A 13,226-nucleotide genomic window follows, 5' to 3' on the forward strand; every position below is an offset into this window, starting at 1 on the left:
GCTTGAAGGACTGGGGGCTTCTGCATTGTCACCTTTCCTTCTGGTCTTGTGTCTCTGTGGTAGAGACATCAGCTCCATTAGAGTCACTTCTCAAGGAGACAATCTGCTCTTGAGGATGGAGGTGCCCAATTCATACCACCTCAAGCCAGCAGAGCTTCTGGGGACATGCAGACAGAGTTGTGAGCCTACAGACCTGCCCGCTGTGTACCCACCTGTTCACTTCCCCTAGATCACAGCCAGACCTCTGAGCCTGCAGACATGCTCATTGTGCCCAACTGGATGGGCACAGCGGCCCACAGCTGCTCACTTCCCCCAGCTCCCCGCACCTCTCCATGTCAGTAAAGTGTCACAAAGGTGAGCATGGTGGCACAAGCCTGTCATCCCAGCACCGGGGAGGCCGAGGCAGGAGGATCAGGAATTCCAAGTCATCCTCCACTACATAGCTTGAGGCCACCCTGGGCTACATGAAACCCTGTCTCAGAAAATCAAACCACGGGCTGGAGAAAAGGCTTAGCAGTTAAGTCACTTGCCTGCAAAGCCTACGGACCCATGTTCCACTCTTCAGATCCCACGTAAGCCAGATGCACAGGGTGACAAAAGGTTGCACATGCACACAAGGTGGCGCAAGGGTCTGGAGTTTGGTTACAGTGGCTGGAAGCACTGGCAAGCCAATTCTTGCTCTTGCTCTCTCACATAAAGAAAAGAGACTAGTATGTTGGGCTTGCCCCCACCCCCCAATCAAACCAAACAAGCATGATCAGACTCCTGGCACTGCAGCAGCTATGCCTCCTTCTGCTAGGTGCCCAGGTCCCAGCCTGTGGCCGAGTACAGGCTTGGGGTCAGGGACGGTACAACGTGGTGCATGTGCCCCGGCTCCCGGGCTAGGGCGCGGTGCAGGCTTCGAGACAGGGACAAAACAGTGCAGAACATGTAGCGATCTTGCCCCTGAGCTGCTTTTCCTTATGTCTCTCTGCCCCTTGGAACCCTTCACACAGGAAAGTTATGGCCATCAAGAGTCATTGGCCACCAGGAGCCATGGGGACAGACAATGTGACCAGTCAGCAGTCATCCAGGGTGGGCTTGAGGCCAGCGACTCACTCTGCCAGCCAGGTGGGTGACAAGGGTGTTCTCTGGGCCTGGAGGGGAGAGGCATGGCCATTTAAGGGAGACACTTAGGAGCTAGTTTGGGGCACCCATGCATGGGGGAAGAAGTCAGGCTTGCATGAGGTGGGCCCAAGTTCATGAGCAAGTCCCAACTCAGCCCCAGATGCAGGTTTATGTTCCAGCCAGCTGAGCTGTGGCTGGGAGGGAGGCAGCTGTGAGAAGTTCATTCTGCAGGGACCCTGGTCCGTTCTCTAGGGAGCACAGGTGATCATATGGCTGAGCTGCTGTCCAAAGGCAGAAACTCACCCAGGGTTTGAGTTATGTTTGCCCCATTTTCTTTGGATCCCCTCTGCGTTCTGCACCCCCAGATGACATCATTTCCCCAGGATGGCCATTAACCTAGGCTGTGCCCCACTCTGCCAGAGCTTGGCTGGAATCAACACTTTCCCCTCTTGTCTCTTGCCCTCCAGGACCAAGCCACCTGAGTTGTGACATGCTTGAGTACCCAGAGGCCGGGCCTTCACCCCTGACCTCTCAGACATGGTCTTCGCTGACCCAAGGACCTCTTCAGCAACCTTCCTCACCACCAGCACCCATGGGCTCATCCCCATGGGATGGCTCGAGAAGTGGGTCCCGGGACACTTCGGCCAGCAGCTTCACCATTGAGTCACCGCCATTCCCCAGCAGGGTGTCCAAGCCCAAGGCTGGGTCCAGGCAGCCCACACTGCACTACTGCGAGGTCTGCAGGGTCAGCTGCGCAGGGTCGCAGGTCAGGCCTCACTACCACTCTGTTCTCAGGTACCCTAGGGCTGAGCAGAGGTCAGGATTGAGTGTGGGCTTCAGGGTCAGAGTTGGTGTCTGTCAAAGAGAGATCAGCTGTCAATGTGGTAGGGCGGGCCTGTCGTCCCAGCATGTTGGAGGTTGAGGCAAGTGGATTGCCATGGGTAAAAGGCCAGCCTGTGCTACATAGAGAAGCCCTGACTCCTACAAACAAAACAAACAGCCAGGTGTGGTGGCGCATGCCTTTAATCTCAGCACATGGGAGGCAGAGGTAGGAGGATCGCTGTGAGTTCGAGGCCACCCTGAGACTACATAGTGAAATCCAGGTTAGCCTGAGCTACAGTGAGACCTTACTTCAGAAACAAAACAAAACAAAACAAAACAAAACAAAACAAAACAAAACAAAACAAAACAAAAAACAGGCATGGTGGCTCACACCTAAATTCTAGCATGCAGGAGAAGAGGATCTTGAGTTCAAGGTCATCTCAGCTACAGAGTGAACTTGAGGCCAGTCTGGGCATTAGAATAATGAAAAAGAAGAAGAAGCTGGGTGTGGTGGCGCACCCCTTTAATCCCAGCACTCGGGAGGCAGAGGTAGGAGGATCGCCGTGGGTTTGAGGCCACCCTGAGACTCCATAGTGAATTCCAGGATAGCCTGGGCTAGAGTAAGACCCTACCTCGAAAAACCAAAATAAATAAATAAACAAATAAATAAACAAGGCTGGACACAGTGGTACACACCTACTGTCCAGCACTTGGAAAGTAGAAGCCGTAGGATTAGGAGTTCAAGGTCATCTTCCACTACTCTGTAGAAAGTTCAATGCCAACCTAGATAACATGAGATCTTATCTCAAAAAGAAAAAAAGATAAGAAAAGAATATAGAAAAAAATAAGTTACTTAACTTTGCCCAAACCATGTCACCTTTGAAATGGGCCTGCTGATGTCTAGGGACAAAAACAAGAGCTGGGCACCACCTGCCACAGTGGCGTGTGTGGTCCTGACCCTCTCGTTGCGTTGGATGTCTCTGCTGGCGAAGATAGTCGCCTGCCCCACAGGTTGCTTGAGGGTGGGGAATATCACTGAGCCTGAGGCATGTGTGCCATGCCCCATATATGCACATGTGTTCCCATGTGTGTGTGCATGTGTGTGTGTGCAGGGAACCCCACCGAGGCATGTGTGCTGGTGGGTGTGCACCCCCATACATGCACAATCACATGTGTTCCCATGCGCGTGTGCATGCACGTGTGTGTGCGTGGAACGCCCTGAGCCTGAGGCATGTGTACAGGTGGGTGTGCATCCACACATGTACACACGGCCGTGCGTTCCCATGCGTGTGTGCACCCTGTGTTTGAGGATTTCCCTGCAGATGCAAGTGTAAGTAAGATTGCCGAGCTCAGCTGGGGAGCACCACACAAGGTCCTGGGTTCCATCCCCAATACCACAATAAAAATGTAAACTATGCATAATAAAATCAAGATAGAGAGGGCAAAATTCAAAAATAACCATCCGAATCATGCACCCATTTCCTGAAGGGACTCTGGTGTCAGAGGCTATTCTTGCCACATGCACCCCATGGCTTTGTGTCAATTTTTTTCTTTTTTGGAGATGATATTGTATGTAGCCAAGGGTTGCCTCAGATTTACATTAATCCTCTTGCCTCAACCTCCCACGTGCTGAGATGCCACGGGTGCACCACCACCCCAAGCATGGAAGGCGCTGGAGAACCCGCCCAGTCCATGAAGACCAACAACGCCTGCCGAGGACAGGGCTGAGGCTGGGGCTCATGCTCGGGTTGTTCACCCCTGAGCTGTCCCCTCTGGCTCTCTCCTCCATCTCATGATGGCGAGGGCCACAGGCCTCTGTGGAGTCCTAGGACACACTTTCTCACATGTCCCTTGTCACAGATACGCCCGTCAGCCAAAGGCACCTCCATTTCTCCAATGGGCACTTCTGGGTGGGAATCTCCTTTTGCAGCCACATGGTTATCTTCACACATCTCTTGGTTCTGTGTCTCTTAATCCCAGACTCCCAATGATAGGTGGGTACTATCCCTTCCTTTTGGATGCCTCACAACAGGGATGCCAGGGTCTATCACCCAGCCCACTGCCAGGCAGCTGGTGACCTGAACAAACAGCATAAGAATTCACTGAGGCAGGAGGATGACAAGTTTGGGGTCAGCCTGGGCTACATTGTGAGATCCTGTTTCAAACAAAAAAGAAATGGAGCCAAGGTTGTGGAAGCTACGTGACTAACGTGATTCATGCCAAAAGCAAGGGAGAAAGATCTACTTGACAAAACTGTGAAAGAAAGATGCCTGCCCGTCTGCTGCCCTGTCTTACTCTCCTTTTGTCTTTTTTTTTTTTTTAAGACAAAGTATCATCTAGCTCAGGCTGGTCTTGAACTCACTATGTAGCGGAGAATAACCTTGAACTCCTAGTGCTGCTGCTGCTATCTCTCAAGTGCTGGGTTGACAGATGTGTGCCATGTGGTGCTGGGATTGAGCCCAGGGCCTTGGCATACCAGACAAGTGTTTTGTTTTTTGTTTTTTTTTTTTTTCAAGGTAGGGTCTCACTCTGGTCCAGGCTGACCTGGAATTAACTCTGTCATCTCAGGGTGGCCTCGAACTCATGGCAATCCTCCTACATCTGCCTCCCGAGTTATGGGATTAAAGGCGTGCGCCACCACGCCCGGCCAGACAAGCGTTTTTACTGCTCAGCCACTGCCCCCACCTGGAAGAGCCAGACTTCCTTCTTTGGCAATCCTCTGTTCCCAAAGGAGACATGGGACCCTTGAAGGGTGCTTTCTTAAGGAGCTGGGTTATTTTTACATTTTTAAAGTCTTTTAGTAGAACTTGAGTGTGCTAATTTAAGGCATCAACTGAAGTCGTGGGGGCTGTGGAGAAGGGGGATAGTGGTCTCTGTCTCCCACTGAGCTCCTGCCAGTGGGAGACAGGAGCCTGGTGGGAGACATAGGCTCAGGGCACTGCACCCTCTCTGCTCCAGACCTATCGGGACCACCTGGAAGGGCAGAAGCACCGGAAAAAGCAGGCTGCTCAGAGGTCCAGTGCCCAGTCCAGCAGCAGCTCCCGCGGGTTGCAGGCCCAGCTCTACTGTGGTCTTTGTGCTGTGTCCTGCACCGGCGCAGATGCCTATGATGCCCACATTCGGGGAGCCAGACACCAGAAGGTATGAGCCTCCAATGCCAGCCAGGGAGGCTTTTAGGATCACAGCAGCCTGACCCCCGCTAGCGGTGTGAACAGGTGTGAGCCAAGAGGCAGACATGGGGAAGGCCACCATGGCCAGTTGCTGCGCCCGCACAGGTCACCGTCCCCAGGCTGGAACTTGGTTGGAGGTCTGCAGTCCTGAGGGTGGATATTGGATAAGAGATGCCAGCAGAGACGCTCATCCATGGGTGTGGCTCTCGCTGTCTAAGGAAGAGGGTTAGTGGAGCCAGTGAGGGGTTTGGAGAGATGGTTGTGCTGAAGGGATGGGGCCTCGAACTGGAGGTAGCTCCAGGGAGCCCTTCTTCAGGAAGCCAAGCGCTTCAGAGGGAGGCAGGGACAGACCACTCGTTTTCTCCCATGGCCTGCCTGCCATGGATGTTTGCCCATCCAGCAGATTGAGGGGTGGGCTTTGTTCCAGGTCGTCAAGTTGCACACAAGGCTGGGGAAGCCCATTCCCACCATCGAGCCCAGGCCAAGGAGCCCCACCTGCTCCCGCCAGCTGGGCACCATCCCGGGAGCCTCTGCCAAGTCCGCAGCCCAGGCTTGCCATGGTGCTCACGCCCCAAGCCGCCCAGCACCAGCCAAGGGACCCTCACGCAAGGGTATGTGTCTCCTCAATGCTGTCTGTGTGCCCGATTTTTCAACACATGTGAGGCATGCCATGTATGCTCACGTGATGTTCTCAGGGGCTTAGGCAGCTCCACATCCAACTGTACCCCCAGCCCTCACTGTGGGTTCTAGGCTGTCCCTCTACCTCTGACCATGCCCCCAGTCCTCACTGTGGGGTCTAGGCTGTCACTTTAGTGCTGACCACACCTCTAAGCCCTTCCTGTGAATTCTAGGTAGGGGCTCTATCCTTGAGCCACACTCCAGCCCTTGTTTTTGTTTTTTTTTTGTTCATTTATTTACTTGAGAGTGACAGAGACAGAAAGAGGCAGAGACAGAGAGAGAGGGAGAAAATGGGCGCACCAGGGCTTCCAGCCACTGCAAACGAACTCCAGACGCATACGCACCTTGTGCATCTGGCTAACGTGGGTCCTGGAGAACTGAGCTTTGAACTGGGATCCTTAGGCTTCACAGGCAAGCGCTTAACCGCTAAGCCATCTCTCCAGCCCCAGCCCTTGTTTTTTATTAATTTTTTTTGTTTGTTTTTTGTTTTTCGAGGTAGGGTCTCACTCTGGCTCAGGCTAACCTGGAATTACTATGTAGTCTCAGGGTGGCCTTGAACTCTCGGTGATCCTCCTACCTGTGCCTCCCTAGTGTAAATTATTTTTTAAATTTTATTTTATTTATTAGAGAGGGAGAGAAAGAATGGGCATGCCAGGGCTTCCAGCTGCTATAAATGAACTTCAGACACATGCGTCACCTTTTGCATCTGGCTTACGTAGGTCCTTTGGCTTTGCAGGCAAACACCTAAACCGCTAAGCCATTTCTCCAGCCCCCTTTTGTTTTTGTTGTTTGAGACAAGGTCTCACTTTGCAGTGCAGATTGACCTGAGACTTTTTTTTTAAATAATATTTATTTGAGAGACACAGAGAAAGAGGCAGACAGAAAGAGATCGAGAGTATGAGCATACCAGGGCCTCCCACCATTGCAAATGATTTTCAGGCACATGTGCCACATTGTACATCTGGCTTTATGTTGGTACTGGAGAATCAAACTCAAATAGTTGGGCTTTTAGGCTTGGCAAACAAGCAAGCACCTTTAACTGCTGAACCATCTCTCCAGCCCCGTGACCTGAAGCTCTAGATCCTCCTGCCTCAGCCTTCCAAGTGTGGGATGACAGGTTTGTCCTACCACGCCTGATTCTGGAGTCAGCTATAATGAGAGGCCACAGGCCCTTTAGAGCTCACAGGCAGTGGCCAGCAGGATTGGCTAGTCACTGTGCCTCTGCTAAGGTGGCAGGCTAGCTCTGCATGGTGTGTGCAGGCACCGTGCCTGACCCTCTCACTGCCCTTGCAGCGTCCCTGTCATCCTTATGTCTGGTGACAGCCCTTCATGGCCTGCCCCTGTGCAATGCCAGGCCGAGCCTGACGGCTTTCACAGGAGGACGTGGCCCACTGCCTCCTGTATTCTGGTCTTCATCCTGTAGTATGAATGGGACCAGTAAAATCTGACAGCTGGCCAAGGTTTCCAGATAATGTGAGAAATGAATGACCCAGATGCCTCCCTTCAGGGCTTTCTGAACCTCAGACAGCACACAACAGAAACAGAAGAGGGTCCCAACCCAACTCAGAAGCAGCCCGAGAATCGACCATCCAGGGAGGTCCAGGAGAAGCGTCTGGAGATGCCGAGCAGCTGGGCCCAGACTACGTGGAAGAGGTACGTGGAGGCTGCTGTAGTGTCGGTCCCTGCTAGCAAAGAACCCAACTCAGTTGTATCTTGAAGGCCACATTGGCTACACAGGCCAGGCCGACAGGCCCAAACTTCATGAGAAGCCACAACTGCCCTGCAGCTTGTGAGCTCTGTGTGTGTGTGTGTGTGTACATGCGTGCATGCACGTATGGAAGTGTCTGTCTTGCCTTCCCTGCAGGAGGGAAATGGGAATAGGAATTAGAGTGCAAAGACCCTCCCATCCAGCCCACAAAAAGGCCTGTGGGGTCTTGGGACCCACCTAGGTCAGTCTGGGACATTGGAGAGCCAAGTCCCACTCCAGCCCTCTTCTTGTAGATGTAGGGTTGCAGTCCCTCAGCCTCACCCCCAAGGTCTTGGATTCTGAGTCCTAGTTGAAGATGTCTTGGGAGTTGCCACACAAACACACGCAGCAGTTGACCTGCAGTGCGGACACTGTTCAGAGCCTTCCCCATCCACAGCAGCTCCCCGGCTTTTTCCTCTTTTCTCCCACTCCCCAGCGTCCCAGGGACATGTAGACTGTCACTTCCACAGACAGGTTGGTAGATCGTCTGTCCCATATTCACACATCTTGCATCCTGTGCAGTGCAGGGGACTCCATCAGCCCGTCCCAGCCGCTGCACAGCCTGCCACTTGGTTAAGGGAGTTAGAGACCAAAGAGGAGACATAGTGGCCAACCAGGCATCCTGGGGTGTGTGGCTGTACCACAGGTGGCCAGCAGGTGGGAGTGCAAGCTGGGGTTCAAAGGCCACAGTTTTGACCATGACCCCAGCGTCCGTGGCCTCAGGCTGATCAATACACACCTGTGATTTGTGTTCAGGTGTGCAACGACGAGGGGAAGGTGATCCGTTTCCATTGCAGGCTGTGCGAATGCAGCTTCAACGACCGCAATGCACGCGACATGCACCTGAGCGGGCGCCGGCACCGGCTGCAGTACCGGGTGCGTCCAAAGGGGGCGCTGAGTCTCGGGCTCTGCCCTGGGGGAGTGACGCAGGCAGTCAGTGGCTGCCTCCTGCACCCAACGAAATCATTTAGGGATGGGCTGGGAAGGGAGAAGTGACTGATGTCTGCATCTTGATCCACAAAGGTGTGTGAGTGGGTGGGTGGGGGTGGATAGGAAGATGGATGAATGGATGGGTGGGTGGGTGGATGAATGGGAAGATGGATGAATGGGTGGGTGGGTGGGTAGGTGGGTGGATGTGTGGAGAGGCACAAATATGGAAGCTCTTTCTTATTTGGGAAGCGCCTTCACTTGTGGTACCTGGGACAGACTTGCAGGCAGGTACCTGAAGCGAAGAAACCAGAGAGAACCCCAGGCTGTGCTTGGGAGGGAATTTCTCTCACTGAGTGTTTTGGTCAGAATGAAGTGTCTTCCCGTCAGCAAGTGCTCGTGGGTTGGATTTCCAGCAGATCCTGCAGCCGTCATGGTATCCCCCGGGGGGAATAACACTATTGGTACACAATGACATTTTGGTCAACAGTGGATTGAATGACCAAATATAAGCAATCTCCTCAGGTCATGTGACTGAGTGACATGATCACTTTGCTAAGTTGGGTAAGCACAGCCACGAATCACCTCGGGAGACATTTCCCCCAATTGTGCCCTTGTAGTTAGGTGACACAATAGTCCTGGCCATGGAAACATGGGTTGCTGGTCCGTGGGTGGTTGCTGTGGCCTGAGTCTGTCATACGCTGACCACCCAGCACCCTGCCCTGTCACTGCTTCGTGGTACAGGATCCCTACTCTCCTATAAGAAGCTGGGGATGTCGGCGGGGAGGGGGGGCCATATTCCTGTAGTGGGGCCTCAAGGGTCACTATGTTACTTGCCTTTGTAGAAGAAAGTCGACCCTGGGATCCCAGTGGCAGCCAAGCCAAGCAGCAGGGTGCAGAAGGTACTGGCTGAGCAGCTGCGGAAGCGGAAGCAGCTGGCACAGGAGCAGCTAGAGGATGTGCGACGGCGCTGGAGCTCAGAGCGGAGGTGACTGTGCCCCCTGGGCCTCGGGGTGAGGTGCCAGTGCTCCTCAGGTCCATCTGCAGGTTATGTCCTGGGTCACAGGAACTGGCCACCCTGGCATTGCCCCGCTGCCCAGCTGGCTGTCAGGCCCTGCTGTACATCCCACATAGATAGCACCAGCCTGACTGAGGTGAAGGGGCACCAGCAGCCACTCAGAGCAGCTGGCTTCTCATCACTGCCACAGTACACAGCTCCCGTGCCCCCTGATCCCTGGCACCCCACTTCCTGACCACTGATGCTGCCATCTCCTTTCGCCTTTGGAGCAGCCTCAGCGTTTCCATGTGGCACTTGGTTCACCAGGTGTGGTAGTGAGGAGAGGCTGGTTCTTTGGCCAGGGTACCCTTCACGTGTGGTAGTAGGTACCAGCAGTGCCAGGCTCTGCCCACCTTTTACACCTGAGGCTGTAGTGTGTGTGCCTTCTTGGGCCAGCTGGGACTCTGGCAGCCACACAGCCAGTGTCCCCATCTTGCCCCCATAGGCAGCTGGAGGAGCCACCAAAGTCCCAGAGTGAGGTTCAGCCATCTGTGTCACCTGCCTGGGCTTTGCCTTCCACCTCAGGAAGGCCGGGGACAACTACTGCCCCACGCCAGGTAGGTACCAGGTGCCTGTGTGACATGCCGGTCATCTGCTCTCTCCTTGTAAAGGCCTGGCCTCTCCCAGGCTGCAGAGCTTCTCGGAGGATGTTGGGACCCTGAGTGCTGCCCAGGCTTGGGGGTGGAGCTCCACAGCTGGCTCCTCACCCCACAAGTGAAGCCTCTGCTTACTGCCTGGCGCTGATGATCCCTTCAGTTTCCTGACGCAGTGACATGGGGTACCTTGTCTCACATGCCCATCTGTCCCCACAAGCTAAATGGGAACCTTAGATTTGACCATTGTCGTTGACTCCCATGTGAGCTGCCCAGGCTCTGGGCTATTAGCTTGGAGCCTGTCTAGCCATGGCTACCTGCCCAGCTCTCATAACTCCCTGATGCATCCTGGCCTCTGGGTCCCCCACCACCACCACTGAGTTCTGCAGCCACCTCCACAGGATTTCCCAAATGCTTTCTTGTGCTCACTTGGACAAAGAGACCCTTCAGCCTGCCCTTGACGAGGGTGGCCTCTCCCCACAGCCCGGGCGTCGGCCGGAGACCAGCGATGATCGCCATGTCATGTGCAAGCATGCCACCATCTACCCCACTGAAGGGGAGCTTCAGGCTATCCAGACAGCCGTGTCCCATGCAGAGCGGGCCCTCAGGCTGGTGTCTGACACATTGGCTGAGGAACAGCGAGAAGGCCTTGCTGAGGATGGCAGCCAGTGCAGGTAACAGGGAAGCTCTTGATTCCGAAGGGACAGTGGGACCACAGAGGCTTCAGGCCTAGGGCTCAGGCCTACCTTCTTTGTCTCAAGTCTTTGGGGGCCCATGGAGTAGAGATGTTCTGGGCATGGTCACCTAGACCTGTGCCCCAGCACTCAGGAAGCTAAGGCAGGAGGATTTCTCCTGTGAGTTGAAGAGCAGCCTGAGCTACCCAGCAAGCCCCTGTCTCAGATAATAGATGGATCAATGGTAGATGATAGGTGATAGATAGATAGACAGATAGACAGACAGACAGATAGATGGATGGATGTTGGTAGAGGAATGGGAGATGGATGGTAACAAGCAGGCCAAATAATCACAGAGGCTGACCTGTCCCCAAGAACCCAGGATCCAGGGCTGTGACCGTCTTTCCCTATGGTGCTGCATCTGTGCGTTCTGCCCCCCATGGAGAGAAAGTAGCTTGTAACAAAGCTGCACCTGGACTGAGCAGAAAGACTTTGTCCCTGTTGCAGTCAGGATCGCATTGCTGGCAGAAATCACCTGACCAAGAGCAGCTTGTTGGGGGGGAAAAAAAGACTTTTATTTTGGCTTACAGGCTTGAGGGGGAAGCTCCATGATGGCAGGGAAAACGATGGCATGGGCAGAGGGTGGACATCACCCCCTGGCCAACATCAGGTGAACAATAGCAACAGGAGAGTGTGCCAAACACTGGCAAGGGGAAACTGGCTATAACATCCATAAGCCTGCCCCCAAAAATACACCGCCTCCAGCAGGCATTAATTCCCAAATCTCTATCAGCTGGAAACCTAGCATTCAGAACACCTAAATTTGTGGGACACCTAAATCAAACCACCACATTCCGCCCCTCACCCCAATAAACTGATGTTCATATATGATGTAAAATGCAATACATTCAGTCCAACTTCAAAAGTCCCCATAGTTTTTATCAATCCCAATGATGTTCAAACATCCCCATAATCCAAGATCTTTTAACTGAGCCATAATACCAAAAAACTCCCCCAAACCCATAATGGCACAGAATAAACATTCACACTGCAAAAGATGGCATTGGGCATAGCAAAGAAATATTCAGCCAATACAAGATTTAAAACAACCAGGGCAAATATCAAACTCTGTAGCTTCAACTGCAACAACTGTAGCCAGTGACAAATTTCCAAATCTGATAGTTCTAACCAGCAACAAGTCTCTGGAGTTCCAATTCCACCACTCCAGCTACACTACTCATAGTCCTGGAAAACTCCATCCGGGGCCGGCAGCTTTCCTTAGCAGCCACCTCGTGGTCCTGGCATCTCCACTGGGTCTCCACTGCAATCCATGGTTCATCCTCATGGCCCCATGGGGTCTCCATTCAGGCATCCAGCAAGCCTGCCTCACACTGTCTATGGCCATTTCAAAAACACAAGACCATGTTGCAAACTCAATTACCCTCTCTTTGCTACATTTCTTATACTCCACAATACCAGGTAGGGTGCCGATTTGTTAATCCAGAGGGGAATAAAGCAGACTTTGAAGAACAGGACACTCCTTGAGCACTCAGACCCCTCCAAAAGAGTCTATATTCTTCCTGTTGCCCCATGCAGGTTGGCTGGCCCAATCTCAAAAATTGTAATCTCTCAAGTGCAGGTGAATGGGCAGCAGTTCACCCAAAGATTTTTCTTTCTGTGCCATATCCCTCTGCTCACACCAGTTCATTTCTATGCAAAGCAACCCTGCACAAGTACTCAGGACATAGGCATATCAGCAAGCTTCTCACACAAACTGTAGCCCAGTCCCAGAAAAGCTCTTTCTTACCCTCATAAACCAAACCTCACAGTCCATAGTTCTTACTGCATTCAGGTCTTTTAATTCTGACCATAATAGTCCATCTGGCTGTATTTACAGCACTGCAAGGGATCTCTTAGGCCAAGGTTTCAAATCCTTCTACATTCCTCTTGAAAATCAGCTCCAAAAGGCCAAAGCCACACAGTCACATGTCCAGCAGCAACCCCACTCTCGGTACCACTTTACCGTTGCAGTCAGTTTTGCATTGCTGGTAGAAATCACCCAACCAAGAGCAGCTTGTTGGAAAAAGAGGCTTATTATACAAGCTCGAGGGGGAAGCTCCATGATGACAGGGAAAATGATGAATGAGCAGAGGGTGGACGCAAACCCTGGCCAACAGCAGGCAGACAATAGCAACAGGCGAGTGTGCCAAACACTGACATGGGGAAACTGGCTAGAACACCCATGAGCCTACCCCCAACAACACACTGCCTTCAGCAAGTGTTAATTCCCAAATCTCCATCAGCTGGGAACCTGGCATTCAGAATGCCTAAGTTTATGGGGGACACCTGAATCAAATCACCACAGTCCCCATTACACAGCATGCCAACCATGCACACAGCAGGGACATGGAGCCAGGTGCTGGCTTGTGTAGGAGAGGGTGCACAGGTCCT

General features: G+C 53.0%; 1 protein-coding gene across 2 annotated transcripts in view; it reads left to right on the plus strand.

Moving 5' to 3' along the window:
- Zfr2 (zinc finger RNA binding protein 2) overlaps window positions 1–13,226 on the plus strand; it is a 35,148-nt gene that overhangs the window by 14,455 nt on the left and 7,467 nt on the right. For both annotated transcript variants that reach the window (XM_045134946.1, XM_045134947.1), the window contains exons 3-11: window positions 996–1,110; window positions 1,575–1,873; window positions 4,888–5,070; window positions 5,527–5,710; window positions 7,285–7,430; window positions 8,281–8,400; window positions 9,297–9,439; window positions 9,954–10,065; window positions 10,585–10,775. In XM_045134946.1, coding sequence (XP_044990881.1) covers window positions 996–1,110; window positions 1,575–1,873; window positions 4,888–5,070; window positions 5,527–5,710; window positions 7,285–7,430; window positions 8,281–8,400; window positions 9,297–9,439; window positions 9,954–10,065; window positions 10,585–10,775 — 1,493 coding nt within the window. The remainder of the gene's footprint in view (window positions 1–995; window positions 1,111–1,574; window positions 1,874–4,887; window positions 5,071–5,526; window positions 5,711–7,284; window positions 7,431–8,280; window positions 8,401–9,296; window positions 9,440–9,953; window positions 10,066–10,584; window positions 10,776–13,226) is intronic.

Source organism: Jaculus jaculus, chromosome 15 (assembly GCF_020740685.1).
Source record: "Jaculus jaculus isolate mJacJac1 chromosome 15, mJacJac1.mat.Y.cur, whole genome shotgun sequence".
In the NCBI taxonomy this organism is placed as follows: Eukaryota; Metazoa; Chordata; class Mammalia; order Rodentia; family Dipodidae; genus Jaculus; species Jaculus jaculus.